This window comes from Coturnix japonica, chromosome 7 (genome assembly GCF_054131305.1).
Source record: "Coturnix japonica strain WE chromosome 7, WE-NBRP24, whole genome shotgun sequence".
Lineage (NCBI taxonomy): Eukaryota > Metazoa > Chordata > Aves > Galliformes > Phasianidae > Coturnix > Coturnix japonica.
The window spans coordinates 13083848-13106409 of record NC_140669.1 but is presented as its reverse complement, the minus strand read 5'-3'; the positions used below and the strand labels follow the sequence as shown (position 1 = coordinate 13106409).

The 22562-nt window shown below is 42.3% G+C and overlaps 1 protein-coding gene across 8 annotated transcripts in view; it reads left to right on the top strand.

Moving 5' to 3' along the window:
* Positions 1-22562, top strand: part of SEMA5B (semaphorin 5B) — a 241330-nt gene that overhangs the window by 192999 nt on the left and 25769 nt on the right. For all 8 annotated transcript variants that reach the window (XR_014947901.1, XM_085552293.1, XM_015868672.3 and 5 more), the window contains 4 exons: positions 12816-12933; positions 17139-17320; positions 20362-20505; positions 22284-22431. Coding sequence is in view for 7 of the 8 variants with exons in the window: in XM_085552293.1 (XP_085408419.1) it covers positions 12816-12933; positions 17139-17320; positions 20362-20505; positions 22284-22431 (592 nt within the window). In the remaining variant the exon portion in view is untranslated. The remainder of the gene's footprint in view (positions 1-12815; positions 12934-17138; positions 17321-20361; positions 20506-22283; positions 22432-22562) is intronic.

Below are 22562 nucleotides of genomic sequence, written 5' to 3'. Positions count from 1 at the left end.
ATGGTAGCCCTTCTTTCTAGCAGGTGAACCAGTGTTAAACCAAATGGTTGTGTGTATAAATCTCTAAAAACATTCCTTCCTCTCCTCATCTGCCTCTGCTTTGCTTTTCTCGATGAGAGTTTTCTCTGAAACTGATGTCCTCTGTGCTAGACAAGAGGAAGGAATTTGTTAGGACCGTCTAAATGGACTCCCTCTTTCACAGCCTGGTTCAAGATGTCCCTGTTCTCTTGCCAAAAATCTTATACAGAAAATGTCACAATAATTTCATTTTCAACAAGTAGAGTTTATCTATCAGCTTGTACTAAATTCACGTCTGTTTCGGTATTAAAATGATGGCTTTTTCTATTTTTGCTGAGCCTTTTTAATTATCTTTTTAGAAAATGTAACTTGGACATTACTGCAAGGTAAACTCAGAAGTGTTTAATGTGTAAAGGTTTAGCTGAGAGGCTAACATCAAAGTAAGAGAAAGAATCACAGCTGGGAAATGCCATCTCGTCCTTAGCTCTTAAAAGCAGAGATTTAAAAAGGTAGAACATAACAGCTGTCTTCTCCAGCCTGTCCTGGAGAGTTTCAGTTTGGGAATATTTATGTGTGTATACATATATGTGATCCAGTTTCAAGACAAATGAGTTCTTCCTTTTCTTTCTTTTCCTAATCTTGAGTTCAACTTTCCGGTAATTTATAGATCGTGTCCCAGTTTCAGCCTGTATAAGTACATTGTATGACAGTTCCATTAAAGCTCAAATGGTGGAGGTTTGCTCAACTGCCTATAAAAGGAACAAGCAGGGGGGAAAAAAAACACAAAACGACACAGCAGTGGTTGGGGGATTGGAGCACCATCTACCTAAGTCCTGGGGTCCTCAGCATCCTCCCCTGCTAGTGTAACTTTAGTCCAGCCTGACTACCTTCAGACTTCTAGGCAATGTAGGCCAGTTACTGGGCTATAGCAAAGCATGTGAGATGCAGACTTCAGACAGCAGTGTGGATTGCATACGTTTGGCAGTGTGGGAGGTCAGAATTTGCTGAATTCCGATGCTGGCCAGTTCATGTACTTACAGAGACTGTGATGGATCCTTTGCTCTGTGGCTGAGTCTTGCGGAGGGAACATGCACTAGGAAAAAAGAAGGGAAATAGAAGGAAGCTTAGGAAAGCCAAGGAAGGCTGCTGTTTATTAATTTTAAAGGTTGTTTGTGATATCATTATTAATTAGAAGGTAAGCTTTTTCTTCAGGAAATTATTCAACTGCCATTTTTTTTTCAGCTGGGAATCTTGGTAACCATTTTCCTCTTAGCACCTTGGCAATGCAGGTGATAAGTCAACTTGGTCTCCTTTGTATTTCTTTCAATGCCAAACTGTATTGAGAGGGATGTTTTAATTTCCTCCAGTGTATTCCACCTGGCACTTCTCCTGGGCTGTGATTTATTGCTTATTGTTGTGTCTATACTTGAAACATGCCAATATACAGCCACGACAGGAAGAAGGGCTCCCACCCCACCACAGCCCCAGTTACTTTTTGTCATGCTGAGACTTCTTGACTGGCCTCCATGAAAAGCTCTGGTTTCAGCAGTTTTTGTAATCTAATCATTTTGATGGGGGCTCAGGAAGCTTTGAGGTGAGGGAGAATTTGTGCCTCCCAGGCAGGAATACCACAAGGCTGTTTATTTTCTTTGGCTCTGCCTCATGTTATCAGGAAACTTTGCAGCCTTTTACACCCTGGGGGCTGATGTGGGCTCCTGATTGCTGACTTAGAGCTCTTGCCTTCACCTTGCCTTCTCCCTGGAACAGGCAATCATATATGGAGGGAACATTGATTCTAGCATTGATCCATCCAGCACACCTTGCTGCTGTGCTGCTGTAAACCCTGGGGCTTGTTACCAAGGCTCAGAGATGCAGCTGAGGTAAAAGCAGCGACAAAGGGGAGAGGTGGAAAGGGAAAAGGATTTCTGCCATCTCCTTTACTGTTTGTTTATTGACACAGCACCAATTTAATCTCTTAAATGGTGACCAGTAGCTCAGCCCCAAGTCTTGATGTAGTTCGTTGTCCCAATATATTTCTGGGTGTCTGAGCAAGTGCTTTGTGTGTGCCCACTGACCTGTCTCAATCTGTCTTTTCAGAACAGTGAGTCTTAGCAGCAGGGCAACAGGAAGACATCTGTAATGTCAGCTGCCCAAATTTACAGGCTGGACTTGGCTGCAGGGACCTTTCTTGTGCGTGTGTTTTCCTATTCTGCTTCAGTGCTGCTGTTCTCTCACTGGAGAGCATTAGGATGATGTCCAAAGTGAGCTCTACCAGCCCTTTGAACATGTAGCATTGTGAAGGCTGCTTTGTTGGGTGGTAGCTTGGCTGTGCTTGCTGCTGGATTTTGCATGGCTTTGAAATCTTTGTAACCTCCCTGCAATTTTCAAATGAGCTTGGATTATTTTTTACCTCAAGTTGCCCCCAAGCTTTGGCGATAGATAGTTGGAGATCCAGTATCTCAGCTTTATTACTGACACCACCATATCACTACATCTCGCCACACGTGTGCGTATCACATCTGGTTGTGTGAGTGTTACCTCAAGTCAACCTAATGGCAATGGAAATGCTTCTGAGGCTATACAGAGAGACACATCCTCTTGTGTGCTACTGTGACAGTCTCATTTGAACTCTGTCTGCTTTTCTGACCCTGTTGCAAGGTTTGCTGTTGAGTAATGTTGAGCTTTTGCCCTCTTACTTGGCCTAAATTCTATTGCACATCCCCTCAGGCCATGGTGCTTAATGCAAAGCTAGCAGAAATGACTCAGCTGACAACTACTCTTATTTGCTGACTTGAGATCTTGTGAGAAGCAGAACTCACCTCTAAATAGCTCTGGGCCGGTGATCAGACAGATGAGTACACATAGGTGAACAACTCCTGCAGTGGTTCTAGGGATAGTGGGGAAGAAAAGGGTCAGCAGCCACAGTAACGAAGCACAAATTTTTGCCCTCTTTCTCTTTTTTGTGCCCGCTTCTCCAAAGTGCAGAACTGAAATTTCCGAGTCTCTGTATCATCCTTTAAGAGGTCTGAGATATTACCTGGGGCATTGCTTTGATGGTTACTGTTGATATTTTTTTTTCTTTTTCTTTCTTTCTTTTTTTTTTTTTTCTTCCTTGTATGATACAAAATCCTCTGTAACAAAGGAATGAGGTGAACGGGACTTAATTGGATGACCAATACAGACAGTTAGGAGATCTAAAAACTTCCATCTTCAGGGGAGTCAATTGAATATGGGCTGGGAATCCATTGACCTCTGCATCTGAGTGACAATTGTTCCTCCAAGGACAAACAAGGAATGATTGTTGGGTGAAAAGCACAGAGAGAAAATAGTGAAAGTGGTAGGGAAGGAACAAAGGCAGACTGTTGTTCAGTGGAGCCCAGCACCAGTGGATCATTGAGGCGATGCTGATGTTTCATTGTTCACTTAAGACTCTGAAAATCCATCTCCTTCCTCTGAGCTGAGGCTGTCAAAAGTCTGGCCCAGATTTGGTTTTGAAAGTGTCCTCCTTGAGAGTTTGTAAAAATATCCAGCACATTGAATATCCTTTTAAAAATAGAGGCAGAAGGAAAGGTAGGAGCCTATGAAAATGTTCTTGTGAAGATTATTCATCAATTTCCATCTGCTTTGGCTAATTTGGCCTCTTGAATATTAAGGAAATTGGCTAATCATTGTACCACCAATAATTCTGCAAAGCTTTGGAAGACTTTATAAAGGAGAGCACTCACTCCGATCTTTTGTCATCTCCAGTATCCAATATTACATCAGAATAAATCATGGAACATCTGTTTTGGTGTTCTGGTTGCATTTAAGTAAATAGCAAGACTCCCGCTGACAGAGAATGAAGATATCAAACAGAACCACGATCACTAAAGCTCTTGGAGAGAGTCAAGTTTGGTAGATGAAATGGATTTGTGTTCTTTAAATAGAAGTGCAAAATTATACCATTTTCTCTATCCTGAAAACACATTTGCATCTGCTGTAGCAGGCAATTACTCCCATTTTCTTTAATGTAGCTGCTTACATATGTAAAGTTAAGCACATCCATACTCTTTGCAAGAAATGGACCTGTAAGATTCAGGGGTATGGTGCAGGTCTAAGAAGCATGAATTCCAGAGATCAGTTGGAGAGTTTCATTTGAACAATGTGAGGAAAGGACATGCTATGTGTGCCTGAAATTGGGAAAAAAGGGGGGGGCAAAGGTAAGTAATATAGTGAGCAGGGGCATGTTCCCAGTAAGATGCCAAAGAGATTGGTTTTCAGCTTCATCTTATTTGACATTATCTTTAATGGCATGGAAGAAGAAAATAGCATACTTTGTAGATGGCATTTAAGTATGAGGGAATCACAAATAGCAGTGAGGAGAGAAATGCAATGTGGTTCTGGGAGAGAGAGCAGCAAGAGGCTGCTTGAGGAATAAGGCTGTGCTGAGATTGCTGGTGCTTGCATTACTGAAAGAGAGAGGGCATGGGATGAAAGAGTGGAAAGGGCTCTGTTCAGAACCAAATGAATTATTATGGTTGTTCCCATTCCTATTAAACGCACAAACTACTGGCAAGCTTTACATTCATTTTAACCTGTCTGCACACTTTTCGGGCTCCCACTTTTAAGCTCTGAACTATTGAGATGGCCCCAAGTGAATGGTTCTGTGGCAGAAGGAATGTTTAGCAGTAGATGGAGACTGGAGCTGTACAACTGCTACAACAGATGAAGGTTACTTCAGAAATTACCAGGTAAAGTCAGCTAATTTCAGGGCTTCTGTCTTCTTACCATCCTTACAAGGTTGGCAGATTTGTTCTGGGGAGCTTTGGAGCTGCTGAGAGGGAGGAAAAATCTGAGAGGTTGAATGTGCTGAGGATTTTGGTTTGCTCCTTACTTTTAAAGCATCCTGCCCATGCGATTTGGTCTCGAGACTGGGGTGGTTTAGGCTGTGGATCCTTTTACCTCTAGCAGGCTGGCTTGGGGCCAACTCAGATCAGTGATGTCTGAAAGTCATTACCATCTGATACCTGCTAGGTGGGCTATGTGAAATTAGTTTTGACGCAGTGGCGACTGACAGGAAAGCAGGTAGTTTTCTCGGAATACATAATGGTAAGATGACATTGATTCTACTGTTATACAAACAAGATTAATAACTGAAGCTTCCAGCAAGCCCCAGGGCAGATATCCATTGCATCTGTCAATTCTTGCAATTTGCTGCTATTAGGTCATAAGATTTGTATTCTAGGTAGTGGTCACATCCAGCGACATGACTCCTGATGTCTCCAGCCTTACTGCTGCCATGTCTGCTTTGCCTCGCGTCTCAAGCTTCTAGTCTGCATTTACAGTGTAAGGCATTGTAAATGTTACTGCCCATTGCCTATATTGCTGCGGATGCTTCATCAGCTTTTTATTAGGAGATGTACTGTTCTACCTGTTTGAGGAGGAGGAAGCATCTAAACCCAGGGCAGATTTGTTTTCGCTGTTGTTTTAAGCATGAAATATAAATATGCAGAAGTGCATAAAATATGTATGGATTGTAGAAAAACATATCACTGTACTTCTGTCTGGTGTCTTTTACGTGTTGGAATGCCAAAATACTACAGATGTATGGGAACGCTCCAGTCTGAGCAGGGGTAGGGCTGAATTTCAGGAATATCCATTTACTTAAGAGATGTTGTGATTTTTAAAGGCGTGGAGTTGACGTCATTTAGTGGTGTTTTTATAGATACATGGGAAAGCACAATGGAGACTATATTGGCTGCTTCATTTTGCCTCTGACATGGTATTGAAATAGTTCTGCATTGGTCAAGAGATGTTAGATCCTGAGTGTTATGGTAGGTGGCCTGATATTTCTTCACCTTTTCCAACGTTAATCTACAAACACTCTGTCTAGCTGAATCTGCATCTTATTGAACAGAAATTCCAGGGCACAACAAAATCCAACTTTCACAACAGAGCTGCTTGAATATGGATTATTTTGTGCAGCCTGGGTAATAACTGTAGACTGTTTTAAGGTTTCTTCATCGTCACATGCGTTTCTTTTTAAGTGTTCCATCTTTGCAGTTTTCTCTTCCTTCCATTTTAGCATTATTTACATCCTAAAGTCATCAGCATCTTCCAGAGACTGCATAAAGCAGAAATGCAGGAGCAGAGCACATTTTAATCTGACAACCACTTTCAGACACTGACTGACAGGGCAGAGAGAGGGAATAACAGTTGAGTGCACTGATTTGCCCAAGCTGCCTTTCTTCTTCCCTCTGCCTTTTGCCATATGGCAGCCCTGGGGGGCATGTTTTCTTAAGGCTCAAAAGCCTGCTGAGGTAGGAAATGGTTGTGCTTGCAATCCAGACAAACATGCCCCACACTCAGGAGTTCCTTCTGGCCATTCCTTTCATTAGGATTTTAATAGTAACCCAATTTTCTTGTGGGTGACTGATCCTATCACTGGTAGTCAGTGGTCCTCTGTACTTGTGTTTCTGTTAGAGGTCAGTTTTGTTTGGCGCAGGGACAGGAGTTTCTAGCAGCGTTTATGGAGCAACGCTTATTCATTTTTTTTAATAACTTGCTTCACTGATGTAAACATAAATCCAGATTTAATCAGAACTTTTCTCGGGATGGCATTAATCTTCATATTTGAATAAATGCAATGTTGTTTTATTTTATGGCTTTAAAAACAAAAATAAACACCTATCCAATAAAGAAGTCAGTGTTGCTAAAAGATGATGGAATGGGATGTCAGAAGGTAAGAAATAGAATCGTTTGTTGTGTAAATTGTACAAGGCCATAATCTATAAACCACAATCGATTAAAGAGATATTGAAAATGGTAGGGCAGGAGGTGGAACCAGCAAGTCAAGGTCCATGATGAGGAAAGGAAAGTGAGGTGAAACTGCCCATGAATATCCCTTGTGTGTGCATTGTTACTTTCAAATCAGCTACATGTGTTTGGTTCATGGCTTTAATCTGTGTGTTCAAAACAATATCATGTGCAGAGCACCAGTCACTGATGCTAAGCATGTGTGGGTGATAAATTACATGTGTGTGCAGCACACAAATATTTCAGCTTCTCTGCCTCTTTGTCCAGTATCAAATGCTGAAATAGCAAAACTTAGTTCTCTAACTCATCATCATCTGCAGCCCTCACAGTGGTGGTACCTGTGAGCTCTTCCTGAGCAGTGCCCCGTTCCACAGATAATTGCTTATGAAGTACGTGTTACTCATCTTGAGCTAAGGGCACTAGCATCTGGAACTGAATATTGCTGCATTCACCAGTTGAGAAATGAAACTGCTGCTTGACCACTGCCTCGCTAAAGCAGCTCAGTTCCACTTGGCTTCTTTCCTCAGTGGGGAAAGATAATGGATTTGTACAGATCAGTAACTCACCTCTGCAGTTTGAATTTTTAAAGGTATCAAAATTAGAGGGATTGTTTGAAGGTCTGGTGATTTTTCCTCCTTTCTAATCTTATTTTCTTAAGCCATGAACATCCTTTTGATTCTTATTCTTTTTTCATGCCATCTTGGCTTAGGGAAGATAGAAGTCCACTCTCCCTTGCATGGACTATTGAGGTTGTCAGTAATTATGATTTGGTTGGCTGGAAGCTAATGTGATTATTTGTTTAGTTCATCCCCTTCACATGTTGATAGCAATGGGACAGTAAGCTTACCTTGTCAGGAAGTGCCTGTCTCCAAACACAGCCACATGCCAGCAACTAACAGACAGAGCTAATACCCCTGCATTGCTTGCAGAGTGCTGCTTTCTCAGAGATACCTGCTCAAAGAGTGGAACAAACCAATGTGAAATTCTTAGAAGTAAAAAATAATGAGAAAGAGATAAATGCAAAGAGGGAACAAAAGTTGGAGAGCAAGCACATCCTGAATGATGAGAAGAGCACAATCCTTTAGTGTGAGTGCTCTGGATGATGTCTTCTTGTTTTTTTTGGTATGAACAGGCTTCTTTGCTGTCTTCTATCTGCTAGTAAGAATGGGAAGAGGCTCCAGTAATTCTTTCTTTCCTTTGGTCTGCTGAAGACTGATCTCTTGGGTCTGGTTCTATTGATTTGATGATCCATTTATTACACAGTCTAAAGCTTTTTAGCTCACAGGGTAAAACAACCAAAAGATGAAGTTATCCAGAACCAGAGCGAATTAAAATGGGAATGAGAAACTTTAGAGCCACAGGCTTTTAAGCTTTAATGAAGATTTTGAAAGAAGATGTAATTCAGGCTATTAAAAAGTCTTCAAATCCTTGTGATATTTAGAATATGAGAATGCTGCTGTCACTTTGCAATGCACCTTGGAACAGTTGTTCTTTTTAGGAAGCAGGTATGTTTGCTGATCCATCGTTATTGTGTTAGACAAATGCAGCTCCCTTGAAGAGGACTGCTGCAGCATTGTCACACATCTGGAGGCAGAGAGCAGAGGTGCGGTTAGCACACAGGTCAGTGTCTGAGCAGGACTGTGAGAGAGAGATACCTTCAGGGAAAACCTTGGTGCTGGGAGGACTTCTGCTTTAGGTCACTGACTGCTTTGTCTGTGATCCATTCGTTTTTTAGGAGGGATGAGGTTTTTTTTCACAGGGACTACAGTAGTGGGGCCAGCCCCTCAACCACACACATGGAGGGCCCGTGCCTCTTAGGTGTCTCCTGGTTCTCTACAGCTGCCTTTGGATTCTGTTCATCTTTCCTTCCCTTTTCCTTTTCCCTGTTCTTTTAAGGATTGTCAGTATGGATGGAGGCCTCACTGCCTTAGATATGTCTCCAAGTAGCCCCTAGAACACAGGAAAGCAAAAAAAAAAAGTGCTATGATGTCCTTTTCCATATCACAAGCCTGTGATTCTGCTGAGGAGGTATTGGGCAGGACCAACACACTGGAAGCAGAAACCTTTTTACAGCGAATGTTGTTAATGAAGGCTCAGCAAGCCAGGCTTCAGAGGCACTGTAAAAACTCTTCTGAGTCATAGCTAGGAGTTTCCATTGACTTCAGAGCACTTTGGATACGGTTCCAATTGTAGAGTCTTAATCCTTTGTGTTATCCCAGATGACTGCTGTAAAAATGATTGCAATAGCCAACAACGGGGAGCCTTACAGCTCCCAGACAGCAGGCAGCAGGTGAGCTCTTATGAGTAAGATCTTATTTTCATGCAAATGTCTTTAGTAAGTGAGAATAAGAAACCAGGGGAAAAAATAGTTTGAATAGGAGACACAAATGGAATTGTTTTTCAATTGAGCATTTTTAGTGTATGCCATTATGCCTCAGATAAGACATTTACTGCAAGGCAATGAATTAAAGTGAATCACTATTGATAGTAATGCCCTGTCATAATACATCCAACCTCTTAGATATCCATCAAGAGGTATTCTCCTGAGTCCTCGCTGAATGTACTACAGTCAGGAGATGGCCAGAGATAAACTGGGGTCATGAACTATGTGGTATCATCAACATCTCACTTCCATAGACATCCCACTTTTTGGGATTTCATTACATAAGTCATTAGCATTAATGTAGCCAGTGTTAACCCACACTTGGGCTGTCTTTTGGGATAATGGTTTCCCTCTACCTGTGTAAATAATGATGGGAAGTGATACTGTGACATGAGTCCCTCGAGGCGTTCCTAGCCTGACACTGGGTGCAGTTTTCACTGCTGTATGTATGGTGTGGAATTCTGGCCCCACTGAGCCAATGGCCAAAGTCCCATTGACTCTGAAACATCAGAATTTCATTATGGCGTGTTGACTTCCTTCTATCTTATTTCACAGTATTTACATAGTGCCTTGCATGGCGTTAGTTCCCCAGGCCCGCCTGAGACTTTTTGGCAGCATCATAATATGAAATGAGATTTACACATAAACGTTTCAATTTATTTTGTGTTCTGCGCATAGGGAAATGCTATGATATCTTTCCATTTTCCACACCACAGTGCCCGATTTGCTAAGAATGACAACACATTTCTGAAGCATTTTGATCTGTGCATTCATGCATGCATACATATGTATGCCTTTTGCTGTATGCTTGCTGGAGTGGTTTTATCTCTTAATGACATAAATAGGGACATGTATTCTAAAGATATTGTAAAGATATAAATTAGGGTGGATTTTGAAGTGTTCACTTAAAGTACTTGCCAGAAATGTTCTCTTGCAGTAATGCACATTGTAATGCATTTTGTGCTTGCAAAAGGGGAAAAAAAATGGAGCAAATTGTGTGTAAGTAAATAACATTCCTCCTCACCCCTAAGTGTACCGCTGTCAGCTGATATAATAGGTTTCTTACCAGAGTTGAGGCAGCAGAGTGGGCTCTGAATCCTGAGGGGAGGCAGACAGCATAGCTATTTTGTTTATAGATTTCAAATGGTTTTGAGGGCCTGCCGTCAGATGGGAAGAAGTCCTGGTTTGATGGCTGTTAAATTACAGAGTGTGAGTTTTGACAGCCCAGCAGAGCCCAGGCCCTGCCCATATGGCAGCAGCAGTGGGGTAAGGATGCATTACATCCAGCAGCCAGGGCACATAGGCAGCTGTAGCTCCCTGCTACTAGCAGAAGGCTTTTGCAACATCTGGGCATTGCAGCCATCTCATGGTGCCCATCAGCTGGGGGCAGAGCAAAGCTGAGCCACCCCGGTGCTCCATCAGGGACCCTCAGCTCACCGCTCTCAGCTGGTAGCAGCACATTAGCTGCATGACACACATTACAAATAGTGCCAGCAAAGTGGCCAGTGCCTAACCGGGATATATTGCAGCCTGCAGAGTGGCTGAGGGCTGCAGCTCAGAACATATGGAGATTATTTCCTGAATTTATGCAGCACATGTTTTCCTATAAATTAAATTCAAAGAAAATGTGTATCATAATAGGGTGACACTCACAACAGCCTTCCCTGTTATGAATTACAATGACCTCTCTCTGCTCGCTGGGTGCCCAGCAAAATAGCTTCATGTCATCGGAAACAATAGCCTGTACTCAGTGTTAGGTCTGAAAGCATGACCAAACCCCCTGTAACTAAAAGCAGAGGCTTTCTTCTCTTATTTCTTCCCCCTGTTGCTTCTCTCATTATTCTTCTCTCTCCAGAGAGAAGCTCACAGCTGAAGTGCTGTTACCTGGGCAGGTGCTGCTGCTCAGTCTCTTGTGAGGGGCTGTGGATGGCCGGGGCAGCTCTGGGGATGGAGGCAGCCCCACTGCAGGCATGGGGCAGTGTGGGATGCCGGGCAGTAGGATCAGGGTGCCTAGACAGAATAAAGCAAAAAAGCAGTATGTGCCCCTTCTGTGTCCTTGGACTGGGGATACGGAGTCTTTTCTAAGCTAATATTTGATGTTCTGTTGCCTGGGGCTGGGACAAAATCATCTTTGCTTTTTCCTTGGGTGTTTTGAAGCAGCTAGAGGAAAAATGATGTAGACAGACCTTGTAACTACCTTCCTAAATCAGGAAAGATAAAGTTTTGCTCCTTACAGCTCAGTGTGTGAAATCTTTAGTAGTGGAAATGTCTTGCTGCAATGTCAGAGCAAAGTGGAAACTCATAATTAAAACATAAATACATATATGCACATATGTATATATGGTGCATATATACATATATAAAGGAAGGGGTACCAGAAAGCAAAGCAGTCCAGGGTTTGCTTTGGGGCGAATGGCTGTGGAGTCAGTAAAAGCTGATAGAGTGTTTTCAGCTGTGCTTAGGGAACATGCTTTCTCATTTGTGGCTTATTACAGACTAATATGATTTCAAAGATGTCTGGGAGGGAACAGTTCACTTCTCATCACATTGCATTTGATGCTTTTATTTATTTATTTTTGATGTTTCATTTATCATACTGATACCGACCCATAGAATAAATGTTATTACTCTCCTGTTTCGCTTTTGAACTGAATTTTAACACTCGGTCCCTTGCTGCTGCCTAATTGGCAGTTTTCAAATCATTTGGGACTTTCAGAAAGATCCTGGCAGCCCTTTTTGTGTGATAGAAGGGGATGGATCATTTGGAATAAAAAACAGTGTTGCAAATCTTTTGGGGTTTAGTTGTCTTTTCTTTGTCTTTTGCTAACACGTGCATGATGTGGCTTGTATTCTTATTTTTTCCCTTAATGAAAATAAACAGTTTGAAAGTAACTGATGGGAACGGCTGATACAGCTGAAAATTATTGGTACAGACTAATTCTGTGACTGACCTTCTCTGTTCGGTGGCAGTAGGAACCCTGGTTATTTTTCTTTAGCAGCTCACATGTTGGGAACACACACTTAGCCTGTAAATATGGATTCAGGAGGAAAATGAATACAGCAGTGTTCAAAGGAGCCAAAAGCTTAGAAATAATGTTCTGCTGTGACTTTTCCAAACTGACATCTTGATGTTGGGATTATAAATGAAGCCATTGTGCCGGCAAATGCCAGTGCTAATAGAAAGCCTTTATTAGTGGTCCATTGGCTAATTCTGCTTGTCTAACCCCTTTGGATGGACATAGTGTCAGAAAACATACTCACAGAGGTTGCTTTGTGTGAGATTTGGCCTGCTGAGTGATTACATGGGAGCACAAAGATATCTCAATGACAAGGTTCTTTGACTAAAATTTGTAAAGTCATTTTCATTCCCTAGGCCTTGGAAAGGAGTGAACTGATTTTTAATCTGCAGCTTCTGTGAGTGATATTTGCTTTGTGTCCTATCACCCTTCTGCTCAGCCATTCTCCCCCTCCAAGCAGGTAAACCTCTGCTTAGAAAAATTGTTTCTTCTGCTGAGCCCCGATGGTTTTGACAGCTGTCATACACAAGTACTATACTCAAATATGTCTCTTTAGAGCTAGACAATCTCACAGCTTTAATCTTTTCTCTTTGCACATGCAGAGAATGCCTAGGAGCCAGAGACCCTTACTGTGGCTGGGATAGCAAGCAGAAGCAATGCACCACCATTGAGGACAGCTCCAACATGAGCCTATGGACTCAAAATATTACGGAGTGCCCAGTAAGTGGAAATATTTTGTATGTATATGAGTATATGCATATGTGTAAAAGCAATAGAGCAAGTAAGTATGTGGCAGCGTGAATGGGACTGGCTGGTAGTAAAGCATACAGAGTCCAGTGGCACGTATTTCCTCTAATAACTGTACACAGACATTTGTTGAGAACACAGAGAATCCCACTGTATCTTTTTGCTCCGGAAAGGGGATCCCAAAGCAAGCTTTCAGCCTCTGTCATACCCACCTCTGCATTGACCAGAACACATTGGATCATTCTGTTGGGTCTCTGCCAAGACCCGTGTAAGCCCTATATGAAACTCAAGCTGCCTCAGGGCTGCCCCACTGTCTGCACCATTTCTTGGGCTTCTCTACAGGTTAGGGAGGTCAGTGTAGGTGAAGACCAGTGTCCAAGGACAGCATTCAGTTAATTTTCCTCTTGAACCCTTGAGTCAGGACCCACAGTATGACACGGTGGTGATGAGTTGATGGCTGGACTAGTTGATCTTAGTGGTAGTTAGGGAGCAACAGAGAAACACCAATCATGGAAGGTTTGCATGGGGGAACAAAAAGATACGTTTTTATTAGAGAACAGGAGGGAAAGAGAGATTCTATGTAAGAGAATATAAGATAGTTCAGTTACAACTTCAAATTTAGCAGACCAAAGACCAAACCTATGTGATGTTTCATGGAGATGGTCTTCTTTCCTTGCCCTGCTCTCCATGAGATGCTGCAGTTAAAAGAAAGTGACTTCTTCAATCAGTGTGAGTTGACTCTCTGGCTCCCTTACTACCCACACACTCACTTCTTTCTGATTTGAACATCCAGTTCCTGGCTGTGATCCCTGGAAGACGTCTGGCCAAATTTAATTCCTGCTGCTTGAACTGTACCTGCAAAGGTGGTTGAGAAGGAAAACTAGTCTTATTTAAGAAGTTGTAAGAGTGTGGAGGAGGAGAAATTCTCATTAATGTCTATCTTTATTATCTAACATCAATTAGTATGTTAATACTGCTAAGTCCAGCAGACAGAAAGAGCGGGCTGATGGGTTATATCTTCAGTATGCTATTTATGTCTGGAGCTACTGTGATGTTTATGCCCCTTATCTTCCTTACTTCTCAGATATTTTCCCAGGAAATATTAGTCATTACTTCAATCCATCCTCAGCTTGGCAGGCTTAAGTTTTTCACTGCTGGATTCAGAGGCTTGTGTGTTTATAACCCTCCTGTGTTGAACTGGGATGCAGTGCTTCTTGATTGCCCATGCTGTTATCTCGTCCTGCTTAATGCCTGTGTCTGTTGATAGGTGTGTGAGGTGTTAATCCTCTAGTTTGAACATGTCTGCTGTGGTGCACACTAGGGAACAGGCTACTTCCAGATCACTGTTTCAAGGTCATAAAAATCCAGCACAGAATATTCAGCTTTGGCTGTTCTTGGGGTGTTTTGCCTTTGTTTTAGCATTTCCCTTGTAGATTATTTTCCACTTAGGTGCCCTCATTCTGCTGCATATATGAGCTCTTGCTCTTCCACTGATAGGCTGCCAAGCCCTTTAAAACCAACATGGGGTTGTTTTATTTTTCTTTCTCCTCTGCCCCTTGCTGGAATGAATTCACCTCTGGCATGGCATGGGCTTGCTCATCTAAGCACCTCTGTCAGCTGTGTCCAAGTATGTTTTTCACATTCAGTACACTAAAAAGATCATGATCAACAGATGCAGGAGTCTAGAGCAGCATGTGCAGATCACCACTGGAAAGGAAGGGGAATGCAGCAACATGGTGCCAGATGTCACTGGGATTTCAGTTTGATGAGTTACCATCTAAAGAAGTCCTGTTGTTTCTCACCCTACTTGTCTGGGCTGAGCACCAGGCACTCAGCTGTGCTGTTACAGCTGTATGTGAGATCACACTCCAGTGTGACAGAGTGTAGATTAAAAGCACCCCTCCCAAATAAACTTATCCTAACCCAGATCCTGTCAGTGAGTTCTTCTGCAGCCTTGCCCGCAAACAGATGTCCTGGCACAGCTAAGACTGTGGCACACAGGAACTTTTAAATCCAGAACTGGCATATCATTGAATCACATCCTAGAAGGACTAGGTCTTTGTGAGTCAGCTAACACCCTAAGATGACTTGTTGTTGCTCTTAAGCAAGCATGCTTGTTCAGAGCTGGTCTGTACATCTTTATACAGCACTGCCTCAGATTCCCAATACTCAGATCTAATAGGAGATCTTAGATATGGGGTTAATCATACAATTTTTTAACATAATACCTTGTGCAATGTTTAACATAGATTACTAACAAGCAACACCCAGAACGTGCTATAAGTTCATTGCTGTGGTTGCAATGTCAAACATGCTACACCATTTTCTTTCTCCTCCCCACTTCATAAGGACTTTATGCTCCAGACAGATTTGAGTGACTTCTTATGGAAACCGGGTCCCTGTTTCTTGCTCAGAACACTCACTTGTTTCAAGGAAAATGTTGTGTTTTATGGAAGGCAAACATTCTTTTCTCCTAGATTGGGTTTTAGAAATGATTGAAATATTTTGACTGAAACTTTGCAAGAACTTTCACCATCTATCAGATAGCCAGAATGGAAAATTCCAGCTGAAATAATCAAAGCTTGATAAAAAGCTATAAGCAGGTGACATCTGAATCCTAAGAGAAGGTACAGATATATTAAACGGACAAGGAATGCTTCTGGTCTTATCTGTAATATCAGAATAAACACTGAAAATATGCTGGCAGCATGAGGTAGGAGTGGTAGTTTGAATTTTTATAACCTGCATTTGAGCCCGTAAACGGGAAATGAAGTCATAGACTTATAGAATCATTAAGGTTGGGAAAGACCGCTGAGATCATCCAGTCCAACCATCAGCCCTTGGTTGGAAATGGTGACACCTTTGGTAGGAGCATGTCAGTTTACTAAATATGAGAACTCTGGAATTGGATGTATTATCAGATGATAGCCATGTGATCTCAGGTGTTTTAAAGATGTCATCTCTGTCTGATAGATGTTGTTGGCTACAAAGGATTTGCCTTTTAAAGGTATTTCTGACAAAGATCGGTGCCCGTGAGTCTTTATCCCACTTCCCAAGCTTGCTCTTTTGAAGGTATTTTTATAAGTTTAAAGATGAGATAATAATCCATATGTAATTTCATAAGTAATAGGAGTCTTCCCACACTCACAACGTGACATGTTTATAAATCCCAACATTTCAACTATGGCTGCTTATTTGTTTAATTTTTGGGCTGCTTCCCAGTATCACTTATGAGCCAATAATTATTTGTCAGCTTTTTTGTTTTTTGGTTTTTTTTTCTTCAGTCGAAGCCACGGGCCATATCATACCACTGATTTCTGAACAGAGCTCCCTGCCAGAATCAGCAAGGCTGATTTCTGGCTCAAAAATGAGTAGGAATGATCCAGTACTTGGATTGTGACTTTTGTAAGGCAGGAAGAAAAGGAGATAAAAATCCAGTATTAAATATCTCCGAGTAGTTCTTTTGATTTTTCTTTTTCTCCCTGACTTTTAGCAACCCAACTGTATGGATTTTTGACTGCACACATTTAAAACAAATTCAAAAATCAACAGCCAGTTTCCCTGTAGTCATATAGTAATAGTATAGTGTGTCATGGTTGTATGAGCCCAACTGCTTGTTGTGTCCAAGTCTCTTTTGCTCTCTGGTGTGCACTGAGGCTTCAGGGAAACCAGGGGAGCCCCTGTAAGATGGGGAGAGAAGGGTCTGCATAGCCCTATGATTGCTATCATGATGTGTAGGGCCATTCTTACAGTGTGTTTGGATAGGGCCAAAGTCAGGAAGGCCTCAGTCTGAGCCTGTAGATGTGATTATACCAGCAGCCCCAAGCACTGCAAAGGCAGAAGCATCACAGAAAAGTGACAAGTGCTGGCCATGCATTGCTCAGAAGGCTGGGTGGCTTTGTGACCTGCAGGTGGGTGCTGCGTGGCAGGGCTGGTTGGGTGCCTGCATGCACATGTTAGGTATGTGGGGTGGAATTTGGAGTTAAACATTGATGCGGTATGGCCTGAAAACAACCCTCTGTTTTGAATCCTACTCACAAGCACAGACAGCTCCTATCTAAGCTGCATCTTAATTCCCTCAGCAGATTTGTTTGGCATTTCCATTGTGGGGCCATTTCCAGAAATGTAAACTTGCTAGTAATGACCTTTTTTTCTTCTTTTTTTTCCCCTAAAACTAGGTGAAAAACCTGACAACAAATGGAAGACTGGGACCTTGGTCCCCATGGCAACCGTGTGAGCATTCAGATGGGGACAGCACAGGCTCCTGTATGTGTAGGTCACGTTCGTGTGACAGCCCTCGTCCTCGCTGTGGAGGTCGCAGCTGTGAAGGGGCCAGGATCGAGGTTGCAAATTGTTCAAGGCATGTCAGCATCTCTGTGCATTTTTGGAAGGGAGCAATAGTTGTGACTGTTCACAGCATCTCTCTTTCCTTGTGTTTCTGTGACCATGATGCATCTCAGCCAACAGAATGTATATGAGGCCCAGCTTGAGATCAGAGCAAAGGGATCCTGGCACTTGCATGTGTCTCAGACAGGGACCTTGGAATATGGGCACTCCAATCAAAGTTGACATTAACCTTGCTTATCCTAAGCCTCAGTTTCTCTCAAGTGCACATAAGTAGTGATTCATCAGGAGATGAGTAAGGCAGAGGTAGATGTTATCCAACTGAACAGTAATAAGCTAAAATACATCAGTAAGCTCTCAGTCATTATTCTGTGAAGTCTGAATTCTGAGGTTGTGTTGCTTTTGCAACAGAGCTCCTGCAGCCCAGTGCTTGAAGAGACAGGACCTAACATGGCTGTAAGCAAGGTTTGCCTGTGCTACTCATGTCCCGCATGCTGCCTGCAGAATGCCATCCTGGCAGCCTGGGGCACCTAGGAGGCACACTCACTGGGCACAGCCCATAAATAACATGCAGCTCAGCTTATGCCCATGCCATCCTCTTAGGGAAGAGTGAAGCTCATACTTCAGCAGTATGGAAGCTAAATGTCCTCTGGTGGGGTGCCTAGACACAGCTGTTGTGTTTGTGTCCATGCTACCCCATCACCCTCAGACTACATCATCTCATGACTCAAGGAAAGATGACACAATAGGGTAAATACTACTTAAGCAGGGTGGTGCCAGCCAATATTTTGGTAAATATTGGGTCAGTTCAGTTTTTTATCTACTTTATCATCCTTATAAATGTTGATGCCATTAAAGACAGCTGTCTCTTGGCTCCTCCCTTGAGAGCAGTGCTGGTCTTGGCACCAAAAATTGAGCAATACTCATGTTTGATTTGGCATCTCTCCTTCCAGTTGTGGGCTGTGCTGCCTAAAAGATGTGTAGTCATTCCTACCTCTGTGCTGCCACCGTGGGCTGAGCAGAGCCTTCACAGCGCTGTCTGTTCATGTCACTGGCAAAGGCAAATTACGCCAGAGGGATGGGTTTCTCAGCAGTGCTCTGATGGCAAAAGAGGCAGGAACAGCTTCTGAGAAGGGGATGAAAAACAGATTATTCAATCTTAAGACACAGGAAAACAGCACGGTTTGAAAAATAAGGACATCTGGTCATCCTACATCCGCCTCAGCCTTCAAATTTCCTTTAATTGACTTCATATGGCATTGAGATTTCTCTTTACAAGGGAGAAGCAGGATGGCTAAAGATGAGTTCTATTAGAAAGCTGGAAATCTGAAAACAGAAAATGTATTTATTTTTGTTAAAAAGCCGCAAACACAAATAGATACCAAGAATTGTTTTTCTGAGGAATTTTTAGACTAGATTGCTTTCCCCAATTTTTTTTTTTTTCTGCCACAATGGCAGCAACCTTCCACTTGATTTTGTCTTTCCATGTTTTAGCATATAATCTTTGTTTTGAGTTAAGGACTAGGGAGGTAGTAGTAGGTCTTTTAAAGCATGGAAGAATAACTTGGAAGAGTAGCACTTTTATGTAAGTGAATTTCTTGTTCTGTGACCTTGTTTGGGGTGGGAGAGGCAAAGAGAAGAAGGGAGAGGGATACAAGAGTAAGAGGAGGAGGGGGGAAATATCTATCAGGGTTCTGAAATAAAGCTGCCAAGAACTGGCAAGAATTGATAACAAACACAAAAAGTGTGAAGGGCAACAGTGGGTTTTAACTTTCATCCTCTGCCCTGATTGGTGCTATGCCAGAAAATATTTCTTGCCAGCAGTGTTATTAGCTCAGCAAATGCTTTGAAAATTAACATCTGTTCTCAAGCTTAGATTTCAAGAACCAGAGAGCACCTGAGTTGTTTTTTTGTTTTTTTTTTTGTTTTTTTGGTTTTTTTTGACTAGACTTTTTAGAAAGGTTTTTCTTTAGGGGAAAAAGATTTATTTTTTTTACTTAAGGAGGCAAAGTGTGAAGATGAGGCAGTTCTGTAAGACAGAGCATTGCCACTGGCTCCAAATGAAATGAAAGCTGCAGCACAGAAAACAGGATGTGGTTCCTCCTCTCTTGCCTTGGTGAGGCTCTAAGGTTGAGTAGTCCTGCCAAATCAGACCAAGGCAAGCTTTAATAATCAGGAGATTTAAACGATGAAAACGTCAGCTTCCATGTGAACACATGGTGGAGTTACTGCATGGCAGCAGCCTCAGAGAAGCTGGCCACATGCACATGCTCTGACATCTCTGTAGTGAGGTGTGAACTCAGGGTTTTCGCGTCAAATTTGCTTCAGGCTCAGTTACCACTTCTCGTTTGAGATGCAATCATTTATTAACCTGAAACTCAATCCTGCCTCTGAGCTCTTACTTGCCTTCTGGTTTGCACAGATTTAAGGTCACACTACAGTGATGTTTGAAAGCTGCCATGAAAGCCAGAAGCAATTATTGTTATTTTGTTAGTTTGAGATTTCCACCTAATAGAATTCAATGCCGAAGGCTTTAGGAAAACACCAAATATTATGAAGTCTGTGAGAAAATCATTGGAGCTGGCAGCAGTTTTGCTGGAAGAGATTTAAAGCATCAGTAGCTTCTGAATTAGCAGAGGATATATATATATATTTCGGCACAGCTGGCATTGGTGAGCCTCAAAACCTGCACCCTTTGCAAAGGATCATCAGTTGTCATAGAAAAGAGAGACATGGGGAAGATGATGTGGAAGTAGGCAGTGGGAGTTGTAGTCTCTGTTGTCCAGAAAAACCTAGGAGGCATATTCAGAATCATTCAACATTGGCTTCATTCTCTTCCTATCCCAATCTTAGTTGGTTCAGTGGCAGGGAAGGCCAATGTTAAACAATTTTGAGAGTCCCTGTTATAAAACTCAACTGGCGTGGTCTGCTTGTTATGAAAATTTCTTCAATTAGTTTTAGCAGTTTCTCAACAATGCCTTACGTGTTTTACTGTTAAGCATGAGAAGACTATTAGATAACCCCCATAATCTCTTCTTTCTCATGCTTTTTTGTTAGAAATGGCGCTTGGACACCCTGGTCTTCCTGGGCCTCCTGTAGCACCTCCTGTGGGATTGGCTTTCAGGTCCGCCAGCGGTCCTGCAGCAACCCTGCTCCACGGTACGGGGGCAGGGTCTGTGTTGGACAGAGCAGAGAAGAGAGGTAAGAGATGTTAACAACACGGTTCACTTCTGTGGTTATAATGCTGGCATCTGAAAACGGTGGATCTTATATGAATGCGGAATGAGTCTGGATATACAGAGCAGAAGGAACTTCATGGCCAAGGGGGGAAGAGGTTACTCACATATGGCCTCTCTCTTGCAGTGTTCTTGTGAATATCAGGGACTGACACCTCCTCAGTGAAAGGAGAGGCTGTGTCTGCTGTCAGCAATGTAGGGCCTATAGAAAGTTCTGACCCATCACTAAGGAAGCAAATGATTATGCGCAGCTTTCATTGCCAGTTTCTTCTCAAGGCAGATTCAGAATTGAGTTTTTGCAGAATAATAATAAAAAAAAAAATCATCTTTTTTTTTTTTTTTTTCCATCTGAACTAGGCAAGTTTCGTGCAGAATCAATTAAAAGCAATACTTTTTTTTTAACCTTCAGAGCTATCTGCACTATTTTGTTTCTTCAAGCCCAGCCCCTCCTTAAACACATGCTTCAAGGCATCCAGATTGGTTTCTAGCTTTGACATTTCATTAAAGGCCACCTCTGCTTGGCAGTAGACTGTTGCTTGTCCCTTGAGTGGTCACTTAAGACAGATCACTCTGCATTTCTCAGAATACAAAGGGCAATTCATTTAACTTCCCTTATTCGGGACATTTTAATGTTTGGTTTGATTTGTGGCCATTCAGAACGGTCCTTTTTGGGTTTTAAGGACTACATCTGAGTCAATTACAGTCCTGTGTGATTCAATTTGAGAACAATATTGATTAAAAAGCTGAACAAAATCGAGGTTACCTTTTCTAAAGGGAACATGAAATAACATTAATTCAGAACCCACTTTTAGATGCATATATCATGCAGTTCAGCTCCCATTACAAACACTAGTTTCTTAGAGTCCAAACAACAGTAAGGGCCAAATATGAGATGAGAAGGTTGTCAAGTGTTTAGCCAGTAGTCAGTGCTGAGTTGACATCCTATTGGTTAAGCAAGAGCTGGGTTTTGAAAATGTTTACCATCCAGTATCTCTGTTTTTGACACGTGGGCTTCATCTTCTATATCTTCTATATTCTTGTACAAATTTAGTGTGTAAAAGTTTTGATTAGAATGCTTTCAAAAGCACACAATCTTGATCATGTGCTCTAAATGGAGCATTTACTCAGCCTGGAGAGGAGAAGGCTCTGAGGTGACTTGGTAGCAGCCTTTAAGTATCTAAAGGGGAGCTACAGGAAAGAAGGGAACAGACTCTTTTGCAGAGTCTATCATGATAGAACAAGGGGAAATGGTTTCAAGCTTAGAGAGGGTAGATTTAGGTTGGATATAAAGAAAAAGTCTTTTACAGTGAGGGTGGTGAGGCACTGGAACAAGTTGCCCAGAGATGTGGTTGATGCCTCATTCTCTGGTCGCTTCCAAGGCGAGGCTGGATCAGGTCCTGGACAACCTTATCTAGGTGTGGTGTCCTTGTTCATTGCAGGGGAGTTGGACTAGATGGCTTTTAAAGGTCCCTTCCAACTCTAAGGGTTCCAGGGTTTTATGATTCTAGCTGTGTCTCAGTGATTGACCTGGCCAACCACTCCTCCATCTATATAAAGGATACAGTTCTCTGCCATGAACAGGAATATTGCTAATCTGATTCGTGTCAGCCTTCTGCTAGCTTTCTGTGCATGCAGTAAGAGCACCCAAATGCAGTGTACCATCCAGCTTTGCATCCGTCATCATTTTATCCCTGAATTGTGCTGACATGGATGTTTTTTGAATAATGTGCTTTCTCCTTTCAGGTTCTGTAATGAGAACAGTCCATGTCCATTGCCAATTTTTTGGTCTTCATGGGGTCCTTGGAATAAATGTAGTGTGAATTGTGGCGGGGGAATTCACTCAAGGCAAAGGTCCTGTGAAAATGGAAATACATGTCCAGGCTGTGCTGTGGTATGTATTGTTTATTGACTTTGAATATCAGGCACCTATTGACTTCTAGCTTCTAGGGACCTGGTATTTAACTCCTCTCTCCATCTTGGTTTTATTTCTCAAGCTAGAAGAATTTGCTATCCTCAGCTCTT